Genomic DNA, 24,399 nt, shown 5'->3' with positions numbered 1-24,399 from the left:
TATATAGTCTTATGTTTTTTTCCCGTCACACCTAGCGGATTACAATATCAGTTACACCATATGTGTATTTATTTATTTTTTCATATACATTTTTTTTTTCTTTTTTGGATATATTTATATACATATCACTTATAGATACATATTTACACTTACCTTCTTCTCTTAGTTTGTTTAATGCTTTATCATATATACTTATATGTCTTTTGCACATTATCAGTTGTTCCCCATTCTTCTTCTTTTTTTCCCCCACTCTTATGCACCAGTTTATTAAGCCTTTCTTTGTAACCTGTTTTGACCCACCTCTCACTAATTCTCTTGTTTTTCATCCCATTATCACTGTTTTGTTCCAGATCCTGTTTGATGTTGCCTGCCTCATTATTTTAATCCCTCTTGGCTTGAGGTCTTTTACTGGCCTTACTCACACTAACTTCCCTTTGTGTCTGCCTACTCCTTTTCTTTCATCCCCTTCACTAACCTGATTGGTCTTCTCTACTCACTAATGCCCCTTTTGTCTCCTTGTTTCTATAGTGTTGCTGTAGCTTGTTTGTGGTCTATATTATGGTTGTTCCACTTTATATGTTTGTCATTTTGCCTCCGACGAAGATTCTGCTAGGATCGAAAGCTTAGGCCCCTTTTTGACTAACAATAAATAAAGACGCAAACAACCTGTTTTAGAGTAAGAACCAAAGTTTATTTTGTAGTTTTTAATGAAACACATGACTGGATAAATCTCCTGTGGTTGATATCTTGTTAATACCAAAGTTTGCCCAGCTTTAGTGTCCATTTACGTTTTTTTTTCTCCAGCATTTTGTAGATTTTTATGTTTCAGTCAACTTTTTTTTTCTGGTGATATCTATTAAAATGACCTTTTGAATGCCAAAGAGGATATTTAATTGCAATATTTTGTACTATTGAGCCACACATTAAAGTTAAATGTATTTACTCTATTAACTTTGGGCAACATTTCTACAGCATGCAAAATAACAATAACACAGAAATAACCACAAGCAATAAAGAAAAACAAGAGCAGAAAAGAGTGGGATCTAGAAAGTAACTTATTTACATGAATGAAAAAAAAAACACTACATCATAGAGAAAGGCACTTCATCCAAACTATAATGTTAGAACATATCACTGACAGTGAAGGAAGAAAATTGATTTGAAATCTTAATAGTCTAAATTCTCAAACACACTACATCAAACCTGAATGTATTTAAATCAAACGACAATTTTTTCAGTGAAATTACCGCAACACAAAGTGCATGAAGGTGAAGCATAACAAGTGTCACTAGGTAAGATTGCTCTTTTTTTTACCCTGAATAAATCAAATAAAGTAAAAAAAAGAAGAAATGCAATACATTCCTAAAAATATGATAAATGCACATCAACCAGATTTAAAGTTGACTATATTTTTTTTTCTTTTGCTCTTTTTTTTTTCTTTTTTCATTTTTATTTGTTTTTAAGTTCACAATTGAATGTGAACCAGAAAAACAATCTTGTGTTACAAGGTTACATTCCTAAACTCCCCTTCCACATTTGTATTTTCAAGTTTTGCATTTTTTTTTTTTTTTCTCATTTTTTGGAGTGATTTTTTGCGTTCATAAGTTTCATTCAAAATTTGACAAGTACTATTAGCTTTTTAGGTTTTTTTTTTGTTTAAAAGTGAATATTAAGTAGACCCGTTTTCCATTTTTATGTATTTTTGTACTTTGAAAAGCACATACTTTTTTTTCATTTTTTTTCTTCTATTTTTTATTACAAGAATGATGATCATTGCATCGGTAATCTCCAAATATTGGAGAGAAAGGTCCTACAAGTGTAATGCCATGTGGTAATTGTGAAGTTGAAGGGTCACAGGATTTGGTGAATTTTAATTCTAGACTATTTCAAAGATGGATAGTATTTGAAACAAGCAATAAATCCTTTGCAGTATTTCGTCTGGATATATCAATAATCGTGTTAACCATGAGGTAAACACAGATCATGCTAACCGAGCGTAAGAGTACAAATTAACAGCATTTTTTTTGCTGAGTATTTTGTACAAGCTAGGGTTGGTAATTCAAATAGGGGCAAAATATTGACCATTTACAGGTTTTGGGGAGTGGGAAATTCTGCAGATAGGGGGTGATGTTCTACTGGGCAGGGACTGTGTTCTGTACAGCAGCCTTGGTTCCTTCTTTCTGGTGGTTCATCAGTACCTGAACAGCCTCCTCAACCTGAGTTTGAAAGAGTGGGAAGGAGGGGGGGGGGGGGTGGTGAGAAAAAAGAACATGATCAAATAAGTGTGAGAATAAATGAAGAATAAATATATATATACTAAAAATTAAAGATTTTATTGAAAGCCCATCTGTTGACAGTAGCCTTGTTTGTGAGTGGTTTTCATTCTTATTTTATAAGTTCATTAGAGCAAGTTATACAATATATCAAAACCATTATCAGGACACTTAACTTTGTCTTTCACTATTCACATCTTTGATTCAGCTTCTCATCACTTTAGTTTTGTAACTTAATGATACCGTTTTTTCCTATCTCTCACTCTTGATGACTTTAACACTGGCACACATGAGGAAATTAATTGTGGATTGCATGCTTTGAACTTGGTAAAAACCATTTGCAAATTTTTGGAAACCTTTAAACCTTTAAAAATAAACACAGAAATGAAGATCCACATCATCCGCAGTCATCTTCCAACGTGATAATTCAGGAGCAAGTTATTACTGACACTATCCAGTACCCAGGATAGAGAAATACGAAATACATTAGGTGATTAGGTATTAAGTTTTCGGTTTTTAACATTCCTTTCTGCCATCACACTGTTACATGGCGAAATGTGATGTGAAAAAACGTTGCCTACCTTCTTGTTCAGGGCTTCCCGGATTTCCAACATGTGAAGCAGCTCAGAGTTGTCAATCTCCAACAGCATGCCAGTGATCTTTCCAGCAAGTTCCTTGTGGGTCTCTGCGATGAGGGCAAAGAGACGCTCACCCAACATCTGCTTCTGCTCCTGGGCAGGGGCGGCGGCCAACATCTGGGCAGTCAGGGGCTCCTGACCCGGCACAAGGAGAGCCTGCACTGGTTGTGATTCCTGCTATCAAAGCATAATTAGCAAAAACATTGTTTAAATGATGCATGAATATCTAGTCCGTTTGATCCTGGGTATAGCTTATACATACATACATACATGTTCTACGACACTCTTCTCTGAAAAATATATTTTTCAGATGTTTCATAATCAATGTACAAATGCTTGGGAAGTATAACAGTGGTTCTAGGCATTATATGGGTGCCATATTGACCCCATTTTTCTCCAGAGCATCATCAGTGATTGCCACTCCAAGTTATGTGGGAACCGTGTTCTTATCACAAACAGATTTAAAGATATAAAGCCATGTCTATTAACTGAATAAAACCTTGTAGAATTTGTACAATAATACGATGAGAACACATCACCGATACCACAATAATCTTTTTGCTAAAAGTTAGTTGAGTCAGAAAAGAAAAAAAATATCAAATTTACCGCTGGCATTTGTCCTTGCAAGCCCTGTCTTGGAACAGCAAACTTCTGATACTGCTTGGCTGCAAGTTGGGCTCCGGCACCAAGACGCATCTGCTGCTGAGCAGGGGCTCCCATACCTGAAGAAATGGGGATGGCAAAACTTGTTAAATGTAGGTATCTCTGCCTAAGTCAAGTCTTCTAGTACCTATGAGATCTGATAGACTTGTGAGAAAAATCGACTTTAGGTAAATAACATGTTCTGTATTATCCAGGCATTTAAGTGTGACCCTAAGTCATACAAAAATCTCTGTGAAATGCCCCCTGGTCTAAAAAAAATAAATTTTAATGCTACCTTTTGGCAAATACTCGACTCAGGAAGGTCGACTAAGGAAAGACTTGCATATAGACTTCTTCAGACAACTCAGGAATTACATGAATCAACATGAAATTTGTATAATTATAAGTGCAATTTGGGGAAGGACAGGTACCCATCATTAATGACATAAAATCCCTTGAAACTAAATATCCTGTAAAACAGAGACACATCAGTTTGATGGGGCAGTCAGTATGTGGAGAAATGGGGGGGGGGGGGGTACACAAAGATTATGTCTTGCCTGCGACACGCTGACCAGCTGGTGCAGCCTGGACTGGCACACGTGTTGCTGGCAAGGGTTGACGGACTTGTCCAGTGGCTGCACCAGTCCTGGGGGCACCGAACTGACGTCCTGCAGCTCCTTGCATGGTCTGGTAGTTGGGTTGAGTAGCTGTAAAGAAACACCATTCGATATAAACATTAAAACAAGTGGAATGGCTCTGGCAGTCTCGCCTGCATTACGCAATTCGATATAGCAGCAGTGCTTCCTTTGAAAAACAGCTAATGAATAATCATTCACAGAAGAAAACACCAATATGATAATAAAATATTTTGTCCATTGACCATGATGATGTGACCTAAGACATGTGCAAAACAATCATTCATACTTGATTACCCTTAAGTCAATGTTTCATGAGCAAGTACCATAATTCCTAAGTTATGATGCCAATTCAAGATGTACTCCCAACATTGACCTTTAAAGTGATTGGTTAACATTGGTTTGACTTTTAAAAAATCTGAGCTAGAAGGTCACACTTGTCACCTGTGTCTGTGATATGTTACAAAAATGAAGCCCAGAAAAAATTGCGTTTAAAAATAATTATTTAGTGCTTCAAAAATTGAAATATAAAGTGACCGAAAACACCATCTTAATTTCATCCCATACACTTATGTGTACTATTTAGGCGTCTATAAGACTCCTATTTACAAAATCGGGGTTTGCCTTGTAGTTTTAGCTTTTCATTCTCAATAATGGTTGTTTTCAGGGTTTATTAGTTCTAATACACAGGGATGCCACTAGGTGTCCTCCAAAAATACTGAAACTTATCGCGGGCCGGGACAGTGTCCAAGAAAAACAAATTTAGGGGGGTCCACCTTAAATTTTGGGATGGACACATGTCACAGGTAAAAAATTGGACAAGCAAAAAAAACAAGTGGAATGCCTCTGGCCGTCTCACCTGCATCACGCGATTCAATATAGCAGCAGTGCAGATTTTGAAAACTACTATAACTCGCACAAGATGTTCAGTGATACTTGGTTACTCTTATTTCCAAATTTTATGAACTAGACCAATACACTTATAGAGATATGATGGCAATTCAACAAATACCCCCAACGTGGCCAAAGTTCTTTGACCTTACATGACCTTTGACCTTGATCATGTGACCTGAAACTCGCACAGGATGTTCAGTGATACTTGATTACTATTATGTCCAAGTTTTATGAACTAGACCAACACACTTTCAAATTTATGGCTGTAATTCTACAAATACCCCAATTTGGCCAAAGTTCATTGACCCTAAATGACCTTTGACCTTGATCATGTGACCTGAAACTTGCACAGGATGTTCAGTAATACTTGATTACTATTATGTCCAAGTTTCATGAATCAGATCCATAAACTTTCAAAGTTATGATGGTAATTCAACAGATACCCCCAATTCGGCCAAAGTTCATTGACCCTAAATGACCTTTGACCTTGGTCATGTGACGTGAAACTCATGCAGGATGTTCAGTGATACTTGATTAACCTTATGTATAAGTTTCATGAACTAGGTCCATATATTTTCTAAGTTATGATGACATTTCAAAAACTTAACCTTAGGTTAAGATTTTGATGTTGATTCCCCCAACATGGTCTAAGTTCATTGACCCTAAATGACCTTTGACCTTGGTCATGTGACATGAAACTCAGGCAGGATGTTCAGTAATACTTGATTAACCTTATGGCCAAGTTTCATGAACTAGGTCCATATACTTTCTAAGTTATGCTGTCATTTCAAAAACTTAACCTCAGGTTAAGATTTGGTGTTGACGCCGCCGTCGCCGCCGCCGTCGGAAAAGCGGCGCCTATAGTCTCACTCTGCTATGCAGGTGAGACAAAAAAAATGGACAAGCAAAAAAAAAAAAAAAAAAAATTAGGAGGGGGGGGTCCGCCCCCACCTCAAATTCAGGGGAGAGGGGAGGACCAAGTGGCTTCTTACCTTGTTGTGATCGATGACTTTGAAGTCAATTAGGTTTGAAAAACTGACGGTAGTTAGTTGTGTGTTTCTCATAGAACGCTAGACCAAAAGCTTCAGTCTCTGTATTTTGGTTGTTCAGCTCCACTCACCAATACATAGACTGAAGAGTTGTTGGCCCGTACATAAAGACAACGTATCAGCTAACCCAGGGCCCGCTAGCTCCCTGGGCTAGCTGATACGTAACCCAAGGAGCTCCGGCCCGCTTTCCGGGCCGGAGCTCCCTGGGTTCCGTATCAGCATGCAGCAGTAACGTTAGATCTAACATTCGGCGGAAACCCGATTTTCGGATCGTTTTTGGTACATAAAATGTCACATTATAAAAAAATAATTACATCCAAACTTACGAGAAAATATATAAAATTCAGAAACATCGTACCTTAGACCGCAGTTACCGCTAATTCCTTTCAAATGATGATCAAAACTTAGTCATCCTCGATTCCTTCGTTGGTCATCGTAAGTTGCCATCTTGGATGACGTCATCATCTTTACAGACGTATTTACCAGTCGCTATTATACCGCGATTCGTGCCGCTGCTTTGCGCTTGTCTATGTGCGTGCGTTCGGAACTTGTCGCTCGCATTGATTGGCCAGGATATCGATGATTCTAATCAGAAAGCCTTGATAAAAGCATAACTCAATGAACGTAGTAGGCAGTGCGCGCGTTTATAAATTATGTACTGTATAAAAGCAAATATCTCGGGGAAATATCTCTCACTCGGTCGATCGACATGCATCGCAATCGGGAGAGATAGGGGGAAAAAAGGAGGACTTTCCGGTTTTTTTTAATACACAGAAAACAGGAAAAGTCGTAAATACGGAAATAAGACAGATAGCAGGAAAAAAGCCGGAATTCCGTATAAATACGGAAAAGTGGCATCCCTGAATACATGCACTTGTACACATGTTTCATCTTGGTTTGAGAATTTTTTTAATCGGCTGCTCACAAAGTCAAACAATACCTTTAAAATGACCTTTGATCTTGGCCATGTTCCTGAAACACACACAAGGTATTCAGGGATACATTGCTGCTCTTAAGTCCAAGTTTCATGAACTAAATCCATAGACTTTTAAAGTTATGATGACATTTCACAAATTCCCCAAACATTACCAAAGTTTGTTGAAACTAAATGACCTTTGACTTAGTCATGTGACCTGAAACTAGCACAGGATATATAAGTGTCATGAACTAGATCCATAAAATTTCAAAGTTATGACAATTCCTCAAATACCCCCAATATGGCCAAAGTTCATTGATGCTAAACGACCTTTGACCTTGGTCATGTGACCTGAAACTCACGCAGGATGTTCAGTAATACTTAATTACCCTTATGTCCAAGTTTCATGAACTAGGTCCTTGTTATGATGACATTTCAATGTTGACGACGTCACCGTCAAAAGCGGCGCCTATAGTCTCGCTCTGCTATGAAAGCGAGACAAAAATGATCTTTAATACTACTATCATAATGATCATTCAAATAAATGTTGTAATACAGTAATAGTGCATGAGATTGATACAGCACACTTTCCCGCTCAAGTATTTGCTCAAGGCATTTCAGAGCAAATGGGACAAACAAATTTTCAACTACAGGTTCAACCCTTAACTGAAAACAGAATGTCAGTCAAAAATTTTCTTATACAGGTTGCCCTGTAGATGGTCATTATTATCATTGTACTATCATCATAATTCAGCTAATATCATTTCTTTAACATGTTTGGTTGATGATTCTCCATACCTGTCCTAGCCTGCTGAGGCTGTTGCCCCCATCTTGGATGTCTGACTTGAGCTAACTGGCCTGCAGGGAAGATGTTCCTCTGAGTTTGGGGCATAGCTGCATAGTGGTAGGCGGCCATTGGATAAACTGGGTTCACCGGCTGGCTCGCTTGCTGTTAGCAGAATTCAATACAAAATATTGGGGTGAATGGCATTGCCACATTTATTAAAGTTCACAAAATCTTTTCATACACATATTTGCACTAATTAATACATAGCACAAAACCTAAGACCTAAAAAGACCCAACCTTGTAGTCAGGTACAGGAGGTTGCACAAATTATTGTTTTCAAATTGCGTTTTTATCTCCTTTAAAGGGATACTCCTAGCTGAAAATATTTATATCTAAAGAAATAGAGTAAAATTCACAGAGTAAAATGCTGAAAATTTAATCAAAATCAGATAACGAAGTTATTGAAATTTAAAGATTAGAAATATCTTGTGAAACATGTTATATGCACGTCATCATGAATATTCATTAGGTGGGCTGATGATGTCACATCCCCACTTTCCTTTTTCTTGTGTTGTAACATGAACTCATAATTTGTTTCATTTTTCATGCACGTGTATAAAGTGATGTGTCTGCATTAAAATGAAATAAGTTGCAGTAATGAATAACTAATGCACTTAATCCGTTGTCAAATTGTTTTAGTTATTGGTAAAAAAGTTTTGAATAAACCTAATTTCATATAATAAGATACAGAAGAACAGGTGGGGATATGAAATCCTCAGCTCTCTCTTTGAATTTTCATGAAGGCATGTCATGAGCTGTTTCACCGGAATAATGCAAGTCTTTAAAATTCGATAAATTTGTTATAAATTTATGTCCGATGTTGATCAAATTATTTTGCTCTGTGAATTTTACTCTATTTATTGAGATATGAATATTTTCAGCCTGGAGTACCTCTTTAAGATCGAGTTAAAATACAAGGCAAAGACAAATGAACCTAGATAGATCCTGTATGTCTTGATCACTGCTTTATTATCTGAAAGATTGAATGCTTCCAGACAGGGTGCTACATAACTTTTTTGAAGCACTTGCCCAGTCAGGCAAGTAAATTTTCAAATAGTTTGAAAATACTTGCCCGAATATAGATTTCACTTGCCCGAAAAAATCCTTCAAAACAAAGTTTTATTGCTTCAAAACAAGTCATAGCCTTATAGTTTTACATACCATTCCATTGACGGTTTAAAAATACATTTTTCAACATGACTACTGATGTACCTTGTAGTTGTATTTATTTTTTTTAATGATTTTTATCTTGAATATCATGACAAAATAAATGGTAAATATGCTCTTTAATTAATTTCCTAATCTCATATATTTTGGAGGGGACTAGGACACACAATAAAAAAAGGGGAAATCACTCGAAATAACCAGAGAAAAAAAAATATTAAGAGAGGGGGAGAGAATGAAAGAAAAAAAGTAAGAAGAAAGACAGAAAGGACGAAGAAATAAAGGAAGGAAGGAAGAAAAAAAGAAGAAAAAAAGAAATAAAGAAAGAAGGAGAGAGAGAGAATGGCTGCGGGGAAGGGAAAGATGGAAAGAAAGAAAGAAAGGAAGAAAGAAGGGAAAGGAGGATGGAAAGAAAAAAGAAAGACAGAAAAAAAATGAGAGGAAGAGAAAGGAAGGAAAGAATAAAAGAAAAACAAGAAAGAAAAAAGGTAAACAGAAAGGAAGGAAAAGGGAAAGAAAGAAAATGAGAGAAAGGAAAGAAGGAAGAAAGAAAAGGTATAAGGATAGATGGAAGGAAGGGAAAAAAAAAAGAAAGATACAACGAAAGACAGAAAGAAAAAATAAGGAAGAAAAGAAAGGATGGATGGAAAAAAAAAAAGATCAAAAGAACAAAAGACAAAAAAAAAGAAAATCAGAAAGAAAGAAGGAAAGAAAGAAAGAAAGAAAGAAAGAAGGAAGGAAACAAAGAAAAAAACTGAGGGGAAGAGAAAGGAAGGAAAGAAAGGAACGAATAAAAAAGAAAATGAAAGAAAAAAGGTAAAAAGAAAGAAAGGAAGAAAGAAAGGAAAAAAGGTAAAGGATTGATGGAAGGAAGGAAAAGAGAAAGAAAAAAAAATGAGAGAAAGGAAAGAAGGAAGATAGGTAGAAAGAAAAGGTACAAGGATAGATGGAAGGAAGGGAAAAAAGAAAAGAAAGATACAACGAAAGACAGAAAGAAATGAAGGAAAGGGACGAAGGAAGGCAGAAAGAAAAAATAAGGAATAATAATAATAATAATATAGGGTATTTATATTGCGCACATATCCACCTTGTTAGGTGCTCAAGGCGCTCCTATATTACCCGGCTAAGCTAGGCGTTCATAGCGCACACAGCTTTTTAAGGAATTACTTCCTACCGGTACCCATTTACCTCACCTGGGTTGAGTGCAGCACACTGTGGATAAGTTTCTTGCTGAAGGAAATTAGGAAGAAAAGGATGGATGGAAAAAGGAAAGATCAAAAGAACGAAAGACAGAAATAAAGAAAGAAAGAAGGAAAGAAAGAAAGGAGAAAGAAAGAATGAAAGACAAAAAGAAAGGAAGGAAAGAAATAAAGAAAGAAAATAATGAAAGGGATGAAGAAAGTAAGGAAGAAAAAAAAGACAGGAAGAAAAGGTAAAGAATGGATGGACGGAAGAAAGACAGTAAGAAAGAATGAAAGGAAGGGGAAAAAGAATGAAGGATTAAAGAAGGAGGTAAACAAAGGTTGGATGGAAGGAAGAAAGAAAAAAAGGTAGAAAGAAAAGAATGACAAAAAGAAAGACAGCTATAGTAACAGAAAAAATGAACAAAAGAAGGAAGGAAATTTAAAGAAATAAAGAGATTCAAAAGAAGGAAAGATAGGCAGAAAGAAAGAAAATAGAGAGGAAGAAAGCTCAAACTATCCAGTCATAAATAAAGAAGAAAATTTATCAATTTCCTTGGCAAAAAAAAATAGTTACGAAAGAAACCACGTTTATCAACATACACACAAATGCATATGTGGGACTGTCAAACAATGTATTTCAGTGTGTGCGATACAGGCGATCATTCGAAACCCGATCTTTTTTAAGCATAACAGAAGTGAAAATTTCTCCTTTTACTGCTTACAAATGACAGAGCTACCCCAATCTTTAGGAAATATGGACATTACAAGAATTTTCTTTGGTAAGAAATGTGAATTTTGACAGTTCTGTGAGAGATTTCTTCCAGAGCAAACTTCGTTCGTGCAGCACTGTACTCCGTAGAAACTTAACTGCATGCATCGGCTGCGTGGACTAGGCGCTAGCTAGCTAGGTGTGCTAGACTGCCATTGATTCTGTGTGTGTGTGTGTACGTCTCTGAGCTGTGTGTTTATTGCAGAAAATGGCGCAAATTTTGCAATTTGAATTATAAACTTCTTTGAAAGAAGAAATTAATGATATTGCTTTTTTTTGTCTCTTTTTCTTTTCTATATTTTGATGGTGAAATATGGGGAATCTATAGGAGAATTTTGCTTTCCCGATTCGGGCAAGCAGTTTTTGTCTTTGCTTCAAAACACTTGCCCGACTCTAACTTTTACTTGCCCCGGGCAATCGGGCAAGCGCTTATGTCGCACCCTGCTTCCAGAATATCTAATCAGATTGTACTACCATTTTCTTACCACTTCTTTTCTGTGTCACAATATTTCAATATCATCATATCATTCAGCCATAGTTCTTAGCAACCAAATACTCTGAGCTGAGGCATTAGACTATTATACTTCCAGAATATCTAATCAGATTGTTTTCCATTTTCTTACCACAGCCTTTCTGTGTCACAATATTTTAATATCATCATATCATTCAGCCATAGTTCTTAGCAACCATATACTCTGAGCAGAGGCATTAGACTATTATAAACAACAGAGTTTGAATAATTAGCTGGTAGTAATTTGAACATATCAAAATGACCATTAAGAAAACTTACCCCAACACGGACTTGTGGAGCGACACGCTGCATATACTGGGATGCCAGCTGTGCCCGACGTTCCTCTTTCCGCTGAGCAAGGGCTACATACAGAGGTTTGGCTACCAGGATACGGCCATTCATCTCTGTGACGGCCTTTGTAGCCTCCTCAGGGGACGAGAAACAGACAAATCCAAATCCCTTAGAATTGGCCTTGTCATCACTCATGACCTGTGAAACAGATGTTTTGAAATATTATCAGACAGTGGCTGGTTAAAATCTAATAAAGTATAGTGAATGTGAATATTGTCAACCCTAAGCCAAGGGCCTCATAAGTACAAAACTAATAGATGATAACTTTGGAATAGTTGACAGATTCAAGCAATTTTCAGTACTAGAATAACATCAATCATGGTCTCATATCTGAATGAAAATGAGGTAAACTTTTGATTTCATAACTAAACTTACCTACATCAAATTAACCAAGAATTCTACAAGTTTTAATTCCATAAACTTTAGTAATAGCAAAGTGGAACTTTAAATACATTATGATGTGCTATGACGGCAGAGGAGGTACAGGTGACTGCCTCTATCTTAACTCTTGGGACCACAGAAATCTATTTGACATAGCCAAAACTTGACTGTGAAGCTTTTAACCCGTTTGCATATTCTGGGGGGCATTTCACAAAGATTTAAGTCGCACTTAAATGCCGACGCGTACATGAAATGCAATGTGCAATCTTATTGATCAGTACACAGTAATACGCGTCCTCTTGGCATGTAGGGACAGTGATTTTCCGTTTAATAAAATCTTAAATTCCGTTTCAGCATGTCAGAAAACGGAAATTCCATTTCAAGATCGTGCTGTTACATCTTCAAACGTAGAGGGCAGCAACACACGACCTGCATGTGAATCGCTGATGTGGTTTACGGTACACCATGTGGAGTGTTATAGAAACAGTGGATAGAAGAAATGGATAGGCGAGAGAGTGGAGATTTGAGAGTAGAGTATTCTTTCTTGAAAGTAGTCCTGAAAAGGACTGTAAACCAGGAAAGATTGATGAGTTGAGAACAGCTTGAGTAGAGCTAATGAGGAGATGCTGGCTTGAGTCGGCGAGTCTCTACTACTCATCATCTCTACTCGCCGACTCAAGCCAGCATCTCCTCATTAGCTCTACTACTCAAGCTGTTCTCAACTCATCAATCTTTCCTGGTTTACAGTCCTTTTCAGGACTACTTTCAAGAAAGAATACTCTACTCTCAAATCTCCACTTTCTCGCCTATCCATTTCTTCTCTTCTTCACTCCACATGGTGTACCGTAAACCACATCAGCGATTGTACTTGCCACCATGCAAACCTTCAAACAACATCTGCATGTGAATGTTTTCGATACGTCCATCGATCGTACCCTGCCAGCGCGGCCAGGAAGGACCAGGGCGAGGGGTACAATCGAGTGTGATGGAATGAAGAGCAGTCACGATGTGTGGATTGTAGTGAAGTGAGATCGTGTTTTGTGAGGTTTTGTGGCCATTCAATATTAGTATTTTGTTGAGATTTTGGAGTAATTTATGTTGCTGTTCTGTGTATTCTGAGGAAAAATATGTTTTCTGTGATTTTCCGTTTGAAATGCCCCTTTCCGTTTCAAAAGGCCATTTCCGTGGATTCCGTCCGTTTTCCGCGATCGCGGAAAATCACTGTCCCTAGGCATGATCTGACCAATGCAGACATGCCTTTTATACCGTACGCAACTAGACACTTAAGTGCGACTCTGGGTCATACTGAAATCTTTGTGAAACACCCCCAGGTCTGAAATAATGCCCTTGAGTCAGAGATTATTCCACTCATGGCAGGTCGACTTATACAGACTTCTGTACTTCTCGCTAAATGACCATTGTGTCAAGCATTATAATAGATTATCAAAGGTATTTAGACAGAGGAAATTGAAAGGCTACCTTGGCACTAGTGATGGTGCCATATCTGCTGAACTCCTTGCGAAGCCTCTCATCGTCAATCTCATCATCCAAGTTCTTGATGTACAAGTTTACGCCCTGATACCGTGTGCTCCTTTCCTATACACCAAGGCAATAAAAGAAAGTAACTTCAATCATCAAAATACAATATGAATATACAGGGGTTAAATTAGTCAAAAGCCAGGACCATGGCGGGCCTTTTGATTTCCCTTGATGATTTTTGTTCTGCCCTTTGTAATTAGTCTCACTTTTGCTGTAATATAAGAAAGTGCTATTCAAATTTCCCTGCAAATACAATCTATCGCCTGATCATATGATGGGGAAATCTTTAGGCATCATTTCAGAATGAAGCCAGAAATGTGATTTCTAAAACAATAGTCCTGCCACAGAGAGACAAGATAAATTGAAATCATATTGAAGACAATGTTGAATCCAAGTTCACTATTGTCTTATAATTTCCCTACCAGGGCCCTGTAACACGAGGGTTAGCAATCAATCACTAATTCTGAATGAATAATTTTGATTGGTTCAAAGTCAGTCTGCGGAGCAAAATGCACATGCAACAATGGTCTCATTTAGTGATTAACCTTTGTGTACGAGCAGTGGTGTACCTAGGATTTTCCACAGGGGGGGCAAAACCGTCCGCCAAAAAATTTGACAAGCAAAAAATGACAAGCAAAAAAAAAAAAAAAAAAAAAGGTCTTCGATCACAAATAAAGGATTTCGTACCAGAAAAAAATTGACAAGCAAAAAAAAAAAAAAAGGTCTTCTTCAAGTTCGTCAGGGGTGCATTGAAGGTCTTAAAGCTTGTCAGGGGGGGCAAAAAAGGTTTTTCAAGCCCGTCAGGGGGGAGCAAAGATACGTTTTTGCATGGGTTTTGACTCGTCAGGGGGGGCAGAGTGCCCCCCCTGCCCCCCCCCCCCCGTAGGTACGCTAGTGTGTACGAGGCATTTCAGCGAAACATTGCACTAATTTGATACATGTACATACTAGCAATTCTCATTCCATAAATCCCTGTAAGTTGGAATTGAATATATCAGTATCATACACATTCTAATTTGTGAAATCAGGTCATAACTTAGTATCACTGCCCCCACTACAGAGTTTTGTTTCCTTTTTAAAAGGAAGCATAAATACATTTCTTCAAAATTGTCATCTTTGCCCATTTTTTTTTGTAGAGTTCATAAAGAAAGAAACTGGAAAGGAGGGATTGGCTATCTTTACATTTACATACCTGTTTCAATGCCTCAAATCTGGCTTTGAGTTCTGCAGCCCTTTCTGCCTTCTTCTGAGCACGGCCAGCATACAAGGTCCTGCCGTTCACCTCTGAGCCATTTATAGTGTTGACAAACTACATACCAGAAAAAAAGAGAGATGACGTAAATAGATTTCTTGAACATTGAAAAGGAGAAAATGATGGATGCTTGAATTTGACATTGTTTTTAAATCATTACTCATTAAAATGCATTTTATGATTAGCGCCTTTCTCTACTGTAAAAGCTGATAATGCCCGAACGTTTTCATTCTTTCATTAAGTTAGAGCCAATGATTTTTACACTAAACATCAGTGGCTTGAGAAGGCAAACACCATCACCAACATTAAACTCGCACCTCCCAAATTTCTCTGACATAAAATTGGTTAATTGGGAAAATAAACTAATAGAACACTAACTGTGATGCTCAGTTCAGTTGACAATATACGGTATTAACACCAACATTAAATACAAAGTACTAATTTACTAAACTACATGTACAAGTAAATGGAGCTACTGAAGTAAATGGGGGGAAAAAAAGAAGAGAAGGCTCCTGGGACCCGTTGCATAAAATTGTTGCCATAAAAAACTCTGGCAAATTTTTTGCCAGACTTTTTTAACGAGTAATTTTCAATGGCATAATTTTGTTTGCCAGAGTTTTTGTTTTCATTTGCCAGAGATCTTTTTTGGCAAAAGTTATATGCCATGGGCCCCAGGTGGGGATAGAGGATGGTGGGCAGAATGGGAAAAATGTATAGGTTTAAGAAAAAGGACAAAAATAGACAACTAATGTCCTAACTCACATCATTTGCAGACTCGTGATTCTCAAAGCTGATGAATCCAAAACCTTTGCTCTTGGAATCGTCATACATTATCTTGGCAGAAAGGATAGGTCCATACTGGCCACCAAAGTCAGCAAGTTTGACATCATCAATGTCCTCGGCCAAGTTCTTTATGAAAACATTGGTAAATTTCTTCTGATGGTCACCCATCTGCATCAAACGTTCTTTTCGAGGGATGAAATAACCTACGTACCTACACACCAAAAACAAGACAAAAAAATATGTAAGTGTATCAAGGGAAAAATTAACAAATATTTCACAAAGATTTAGCATTACATGTAGGTCAAGAACTGAGGCAAAGGATCCATGAATATTCTGATAGACAATTGTGAGATGAGACCAAAAAAAAAGGGGGGGGGAAGAGAAAATACATACAATTATGATACCTAATGATTTTATGTTATCTTCATGTGAAGCAAAAGACTAGATAATCTGAAATATACCACCAAAAGATTAGCTCTCTACAAAAGTCCCTGATCGGACGATGATATTTCCTTCTACTTACACTTTCTTTCCATTCAGCAACATGCCATTAACCTTTTCAATGGCTTTATTGGCTGCTTCTTGGGTTTCAAAGTGAACAAATCCATAACCTTTGTTGACACCGTTTTCGTCTGTGACAACCTGTATAAAATGGGGAAAAATGCAACGGCTAGTCATACGAGAAATTTGACTGGTCATGAATCTCGACTTTAAACCAACATGTCCATTTAAGCATGCTGTATAAATAAAGTTATTAGACCTACATAAATGAAAAACAAATTTATTCCTTACAATCAATGCTAAAATGAGAAAAGAAGACAAGAACATTAAATATCTTCATGACTCGGTGTTGTTAGAAATATCGTTTAACATATATGGGATACATTACCTTACAAGATAAGATGTGTCCGAAGGCAGAGAAAGTATCATACATGGCCTTGTTGTCAATAGATTTGTCAAGGTTTTTAATGAAGACATTACCAACTCCGGATTTCCTGAGTGAGGGATCACGTTGTGACCACATGATGCGTATTGGACGACCTTTCAGTGGGTCAAAGTTCATTGTGTCTAAGGCACGCTCAGCTACGAGGAAAAGAAACAGAAAATTGAATTCAACTTAAACAGTTTATTCCTGAAAATTTAAAGGACAAGTCCACCCCAACAAAAAGTTGATTTGAATAAAAAGAGAAAAATCCAACAAGCATAACACTGAAAATGTCATCAAAATCGGATGTAAAATAAGAAAGTTATGACATTTTAAATTTTCGCTTAATTTCACAAAACAGTTATATGCACATCCTGGTTGGTATGCAAATGAGGGAAGTGATGACATCACTCACTATTTCTTTTGTATTTGATTATATGAAATATTCGAATTTTCTCATTGTCAAGTGATACAGCAATTAATTCCTCCCTGAACATGTGGAATTAGCATTGTCTAATACTATATGGTTCAGTCAAGTTGGTCCTTATTGTCAAATCTATAAAAGATGAAATATTGTATAATTCAAACAATAAAAAACAAAAGAAATAGTGAGTGATGGACATCATCGATTGACTCAACTAGCTGTTAATTAGGCCTGGGAGTAAAATTCGATCCATCGAAGCATTCGATCAGTTTGCCAACAATCGGCACTCGAATGTTACTGTTTACACTTATCGAATGTTCGCCAGATGATGATTACTGATTTGAAACATTCGATTATCATAAGTACATAACTGTAAACTTAGATTTTTGAAAACAAAGTGCAAGATATCAAATGAAAATTCTGCTAAAATTAACGAATTCCAAAGATTGTATCTCTTTCATGACACACAATGACGACTAAGCCGCGGCGACCACGCACAATTCAGATGTGTTGGGCTGATGTGCACGTACGTCTCTATAGGCGCTGTGCTGGACACACTGAGTCGGGTGAGCTCAGTTTGCTCATTATACATTGTATGTGATTACAGCCACGCCCAATAATCATTCCAAAAGCGCTAACAAATACGCCCATATTGTCATAATAGTTAACTTGTACGCGAATCCTCTGAATCAGTCATGAGAAGCCACACCTCAGTATCAAACTTGCTATATTATGTTATACCCGCCCACTCAAACAATATCAGTGACTTACCACGTGCGCGAAAGCATTGTCACTGTACAAGGTAGTTTTGAGGCAGAGCCTATTAAACCAACTGGAACCGCCCACGAAATAGGCCCCCGCAAAATTCCCTTCTCTGCGTAACACAAGTAGTTCTATCTTTGGGTACGTGTACGTGGTGGGTTTGATTGACACATTTCCTTCCGCCGGATGCGCTTTCCTAACTTTTCCCCCAATGACTGAACGAATAGGATCCATTCCAAGTCACGCGCAGTTCTCAATCTCCTTCGCTATTCGTTCTTTAAATGGGCTTGTGGGCGGGATCTACGTTCGCATCAGTGCAATACATACAACACGTCCATTCACAGTCACGCACAGTTCTCAATCTCCTTTGCTATTCGTTCTTGGAATGGACTCATGGGCGGGACCTACATGTATGTTCATATACTAACATACGGAATACATACATACAACACATCCATGCATTCTAGAGGTCACGCACATAGTTCCAGAGATGCCAACTTTTTGAAATCAGAATTAGGGAGGATTTGCAACCGACACCAAATTATGTGCGCGTAGCGCACATCTCGAGCGCGGAGCGCTCGACCCTTGCGGCCGGGGTCGAGGGCCCGCCTTAGGGCCCTGGAAGCTCTGGGTTTCTAGATGCTCTCTGGTGCAATCTGACCCTTATTTTGGAGCATTTCACATGTTTTTAAAAAAACATTGTTCCCACTTTTTTGACATAAAAATAAAAATATCAAATATGCATTTTACATGTAAAAAAATGAGGGGACAATAGAAGAAAAGTACCTGTTCAACTATAATAATGAGGAATTATCCTCTTTATTATTAAAGCGCGGGTAACGTCTTCCTCCTCGCTGGTCCCTTGCTTGGTGAAATAAGTCAACAGGGTACTAGTGGAGCTCGAAGATCTCGTCTTCGCAATGTCAGTATGCCGTTTGCGCTTCCGAATATCATCACGACCTCCGTGCTCAACTTTAATGTCCACGCTGCAAATTGTGCAAAATGCATGGTAGATTCCTCTTTCCGACTTCCGAATACACGGGTACTGGAGACTGTATTCAGTCTTATACTTCTGAGACCATTTCTTGGTCTTTTTTTGTTGATTTTCCGCCATTTCGTGTCAATATCAACCCATCAATACGCCGAAATCACACACCGATATTCCATCGCACGACTCGACAAATCCAGCGGCCGCGAGCGCACACGCCTCGCGAAGCTAGCCGGGCCTACCGGCCTGGTGCACAGTGGATTCCCGTTGGGCATATCACATGCACCAGCTTTTCGCTGCTCCTTATTTGTCTGCCTTTCACACAGAATTTAGTAGCAGCGAAACGTAATGGAGTTACTACATGCTTAAGTCAGCAGACGATACATGTACTTCCAATCCAATTTGATCAATGCAAAAAAAATCGTAATTTCGGGAGGATAAGGATGGTAATCGTAAGGGCGGGAGTTGGGATGAATTTTCGGGAGCCTCCCGATGAAATCGGGAGGGTTGGCATCTCTGATAGTTCTCAAACTCCTTGTTATTCGTCCATTGTGTGCACTCATGGGCAGGATTTATGACATACCAGAGCAAGTGCAAGCATAGCTATAAATACATACAACACATCCATGCACCATATAGCGGTCACGCACAGTTCTCAATCTCCTTTGCTATTCGTTCATTGTGTGCAGTGAGGGCGGGATAAATGAGCAAGTACATGTTCCTTGTATGTACATACAATGCATTTATTCCAAGTTCCACTCCCATCATACCAGTTAGCGCAGCTACCCGTAGGTCATGGAAGTAGGTCAACTTTTGTGTGTGTGATTTCTGATATTCCAGGAATCTCGATTAATCCAACTAATCGATTGTTTACTCTGGCAAACAATCGAATGGCAAAAAGGGTATTCGTCCCAGGCCTACTGTTAATATCACTGTTTTGTGAAAAATAAGCGAAACTTTATTAAAAATGTCATAACTTTCTTATCTTACATCCGATTTTGATAACATTTTCAGCACTATGCTACTTTGATTTTTCTCTATTTATTCAAGTCAGCATTTTCCTTCAAGTTACTTGCAAATCAATTGAATATACCTTGCTTAGTAATAGTAAGCTATTAAATAACATTTTTTGTTACTTTTAAATTATTTTCAACAAAAATGTGAATTGTATGCAAATAGACTAATTATTATAACTAGAAACAGCGCCTCATACGTCACTGCGAAGTGAGTCAAATCAGCAGAAAGACAAAATTTGATGAGCCCCGTTGGGACGGATTTTGCATTGTTAACCCTCTTATGGCGGCTGCACGATCGCGAACCGTCTGTCAAGGTCTGTGTACGAGGAGAAAACAAATTGAAAATATTAAAAAACTCCTCAAAACAGACGGCTGCCAGCTGTCTAGCGCCTCGTAATGCTACAATAAATAATTAGTATCCATGCTCTCAATCATGTCAATCTCAAATTATGATTATCGAATATGACAATGAACTGTAAAGTTGTAGGCCTAGAATCTACTCATTTTTTTTTCTTACTTAACTTGGTCTTGCCTTCCATTCGGTATTTTATGATTTAGATTATAATATGTGAACTGAGAGTGAGAAAGAGATTTGAAATTGAGTGAATAAAAGTTTCTGAGTCTGACTAGCCAGGCAGCTTCTAGAGAGGAAAAATCATTTACTTACGTAAGGTTACTCTCATACGAAGCCCTGGCTTCGTATGAGAGTAACCTTGCGTTAGTAAATGATTTTTACTCTCTCGAAGCCGCCTGGCTAAGTCTGACAAGATTCGACTGACATAATAGGGTGTCTGAAGCCACACTGAAAAGTGTCAGCATAATACAGGCTAATTTAGGGGAAAATATGGCACATTTTTTCGGGAAATTCAGGCTGCTAAAAAAATGTGATCTGAATTGATTTCTATCTAATGTGTGGGATGTATGGAAAGGGAAAATTCAGGGACTTCTTTTGACAGTAAGGACAAGTTTATATGATCATTTTAAATAAGGATTTAGAGATAAATTGCAAACCCTTATTTGTGTGTGTGTTGAGATTGTCATTTCCCCTAACCCAGGGAGCCCAGGGGCGGTATTCTGAAAACCGTGTTAGCACAAAAACGGTGTTAGCTAACACGATTGGTATTCTGAAAATCGTGTTAGCATGAAAAACACGTGGCCCAAATGGTAACACCGCGCAGGTCATGAAATACGCAGTGCACAACGCGCAACCCCCATACGCGGTGTTAGGGAGGAAGATAACACGAAATTTGGTATTCTGAAAATGGTGTTAGCTAAAATTTTGTTCAAAGATAACACGAAAATTTAACACTGCGTTAAGGAGAGGTTAAGTTGGGGATGACGATGGCTGCACTTTTTCTAGCAGACGCAAACGTCAAGAAGAACATAAACGGGCAAATAACTATCGTTTGGCAGGATTTACTGTAATTTTCTTTCATATTTCCATTTACCTTTAGTCTCTACTAACAATGATTAAACAACAATTTCTTTGGAATTTCCTATGAAAATACAATTTAAATGCATCTTTGATTTGGATTAATTAAAATCATTATCATATATGATCATGAGTTATTTATTTGGCTACTTTTTGCCATAATATAAAAAAGACAAAAAGAGGAAGAAAATTACAAACGTCTAAAAGAAAAGCACAAACAAAAATTAAAAAGAATGGAATTAGCAATTGAGGAAACTTCTATAATATTCACATTTTTAAAAACCCTTTTTCAATGATTATATAGCTCCAATAATTTTTTTAAACTCTCAATGCTTCTAGGTTATTCTCAATTTATCTATCACGCCTGTCAATCTATATGCTTCGGATGGGGGGGGGGGGGAGGGGGCGGTCAAAAGTGTTTTTTTTTTTGCATGGCTGATCACTCTACGCATCAAATTATAATATAGAAAAAAATACAATTTTGTGTTTGATATTTCTATGTCAGATTTAATTTTTAGTGGAACCTCAAAAAACGAAAAGTTCTCTCCTTCTACCCCAGTCTCGATCGGCCATTTTGTTACGATTTTTAACAAAAATGGCCGATCGAGACGGGGGTAGAAGGAGAGAACTTTTCATTTTTTGAGGTTCCAGTCTGTGCCCAGATGTCAGGAAACTGCCACTCGTTAGACCTTCATCCATATAATCGTGGTAATTGTATACTTTCTGTTTTCACAATTCATTTGGAGAAATATTTAGACCATAAATCACCCTAGTCCCGTGAGTATGGTCAAATACACGGTAAGCCCCTGGGTTTACGGACGCGAGCGTAGCGTAACGTTGGGGAAGTACAATAAGAAACAAGATGGCGGCGTAAACATCGTGCAAGTCTCTTCCGTCTTTTCACAATATTTTTTCTTTTTTTTGATGAATTCTTGTTTTAAAAATAACGAGAGCGTAGAAATGTCGGAAATGAAGTTTTATCCCATGTACATGACTTAGAGCTAGATCTTTTAGAAGGAAAGAAGAAATCTCGGGGGTGAAAGTTTCAGGTTTTGGCTTCCATTGTGTGGGTCTATGGGCAGTAGAGGCGCACGGCCAATATTGGAGACTGTCTCCACTGTGGGAGATTATCTCCAATATCAGAGACTTTTGTAAAGAATTTGGGTAGGCCCTATCCAATTTCAGAGACAGTCTCCAGTTTTGGAGTCCAATTTCCTTTCTTTACATTTGCTGCAAAAGGATTACCGTACCTTGGCGGCAAATAAAAATGTGATAAGCAGATTCCTCATGAAAAATTACCCCTTTTCACCGTCTACTTTAAAAATTCACCTTCTACTTTTATTTTGATAAGGAATTTTGTTGTCAATCACACACAAAACAAATGGGCTTCTGACCTCAGTGAGACAAAATTTTGGGTGGAAAAAATCATACTTATGACTATGTTGGTGTTGTTTCTTTTGTCCTTTTGCAAAGCAAGTCTCCAATGTGGGAGATTGTCTCCCCTATTGGAGAGAGTCTCCCATTGGCCGTGCGCCTCTACCAGTCTACTGATGGGATAGAAGGCCTGGCTTCGTATGAGAGTGACCTTACATTAGTAAATGATTTTTACTCTCTAGAAGCCGCCTGGCTAACTGAGATAGGATGCCTTGAAAGTTGAAGACTCCGCGAGTTATGACAATATCAAAATCATAAAAAATATGCTCACGGAGTCCTCAAGACTAGGCCTATACCATTAGTTTAATACCAGGTAGGCCTACACAGTCTTGACTATGGCAGGAAAATGCTGAAAATTGACCTGATTTCATTCTTCTTTTTTGCAGCAAATAATTGGATTTTTTCATAAAATTTTATATTTCTGTCAGTCTGAAGGTTATTTCTATTCAAATTCACAAAGAAAATATGAAATTTTTTTGAAATGAGAAAAATATTTTTTTTCTCCAGACACCCCAGACATAATTTTTCAAATGTGTGCACCCATCGATTTCTGGGCTTAAAGATCGATCTGACGTTAATTGTGTCTGTAAGTGTAACTTATTCTTTATTCAAAGTTAACGTAAGTTCTAATCTTACCATCTGCTGGTTGTTGGAAATTCACGTAGGCGTAGCCTAACGAACGACGTGTGATCATGTCACGACAGACTCGAATAGACAAAATCGGTCCGGTTGATGAAAACTTCTCAAAGAGCAGAGCTTCTGTGACGTCTGGGTTAAGATCACCGACGTAAAGAGAATTCATAGGATAATTTTGTCCTGGGGCTTGCATCTTGGATGAGTTTTAGAGTCACAGATGATAATAAATTCGTTTTTTAGTCAATGAACCGAGACAATGCAATGTCAATGTGCACGACGACCAACCGTTGACGCTCGTTGGACAATATGGCGAGAACCGATGAAAAAAGACGATGGAAGAACGAGAAATTAACGGCAAGATACAACAGAATTTCACAGACGGAGAAGCTAAGAATAATATTTTTATATTTCTTTTTTACAATTTTGTATTTTTTTTTGTATTTTTTATTTTTTTGAACGCAAAAAATGGCAAACTGCACGGAGACAGCTCGTTGCCCTCTGTCACAATCTGTGTAGACGAACGAGAGAGAACGATCGTGCGAATTATGGCCATTTAATTATTATTGCGCGTCAAGATAAAATATAGTTCTGTTTTACATTCCTTTTGGCAAATGTTTACAAAGAGCTCTTACCGTCAAAGTCTTTTAGATTATCACAAACAATGAACTTAATATTATTTTTCATTGATATGGTAAATTTAGAAGGCATTTCTCAATTTCAATCTCATGTTCTGAGTAATGCGGTTCAAGGGCGTGTGACGTGACTATTTGCTGTATCAATTCTCGTGGTTCTTCGTACATTGTATGGACGGGGATATGAATGAGAGATGAGGATCAGCGAACTACGTTGACTCATTCCAAAAAATTTATGTCGCAATCATTTTACAACTTCATTGATGGCCATGTGAGGCAGTGGTTTAGTGTCGATGCACGTACGGGTGTCGATGGTACACCC

General features: G+C 37.7%; 1 protein-coding gene and 1 long non-coding RNA gene across 3 annotated transcripts; both read right to left on the bottom strand.

The window, feature by feature from the left end:
* Positions 1 to 669: 669 nt before the first annotated feature.
* LOC129265555 (polyadenylate-binding protein 4-like) lies at positions 670 to 24,219 on the bottom strand. Of its 2 annotated transcripts, none has more exons than XM_064100073.1 (12): positions 23,446 to 24,219; positions 16,718 to 16,911; positions 16,352 to 16,470; positions 15,808 to 16,039; positions 14,986 to 15,102; positions 13,734 to 13,850; positions 11,802 to 12,011; positions 7,846 to 7,996; positions 4,111 to 4,260; positions 3,518 to 3,633; positions 2,855 to 3,085; positions 670 to 2,216 (listed from the first exon to the last, which is right to left on the bottom strand). In XM_064100073.1, exons 1-12 carry the CDS (start codon positions 23,636 to 23,638, stop codon positions 2,133 to 2,135), a joined length of 1,914 nt encoding a protein of 637 aa, XP_063956143.1. In that variant the 5' UTR covers positions 23,639 to 24,219; the 3' UTR covers positions 670 to 2,132. The 2 variants fall into 2 exon arrangements, with proteins under 2 accessions (XP_063956143.1, XP_063956137.1); XM_064100067.1 differs by having other exon boundaries at positions 2,855 to 3,088; positions 23,446 to 24,186.
* On the bottom strand, positions 6,075 to 6,570 carry LOC135154267 (uncharacterized). The gene is made up of 2 exons (XR_010293707.1): positions 6,490 to 6,570; positions 6,075 to 6,152 (listed from the first exon to the last, which is right to left on the bottom strand). It is a non-coding gene; the product is annotated as an uncharacterized LOC135154267 (long non-coding RNA).
* Positions 24,220 to 24,399: the final 180 nt, after the last annotated feature.

This window comes from Lytechinus pictus, chromosome 1 (genome assembly GCF_037042905.1).
Source record: "Lytechinus pictus isolate F3 Inbred chromosome 1, Lp3.0, whole genome shotgun sequence".
Classification (NCBI taxonomy): Eukaryota; Metazoa; Echinodermata; class Echinoidea; order Temnopleuroida; family Toxopneustidae; genus Lytechinus; species Lytechinus pictus.
This window is presented reverse-complemented; position numbering and strand designations above follow the sequence as displayed.

Bases quoted from the DNA above. Each gene is read 5' to 3' on its own strand.
- LOC129265555 (XM_064100067.1), bottom strand. From the start codon at position 23,638: ATGCAAGCCCCAGGACAAAATTATCCTATGAATTCTCTTTACGTCGGT. The intron at 15,103-15,807 runs GTGAGTTAGGAC...TCTGGTATGTAG, and splicing joins ATCACGAGTCTGCAAATGAT to TTTGTCAACACTATAAATGG. The intron at 3,634-4,110 runs GCAAGACATAAT...CCATTTCTTCAG, and splicing joins AGCTGGTCAGCGTGTCGCAG to GTATGGGAGCCCCTGCTCAG.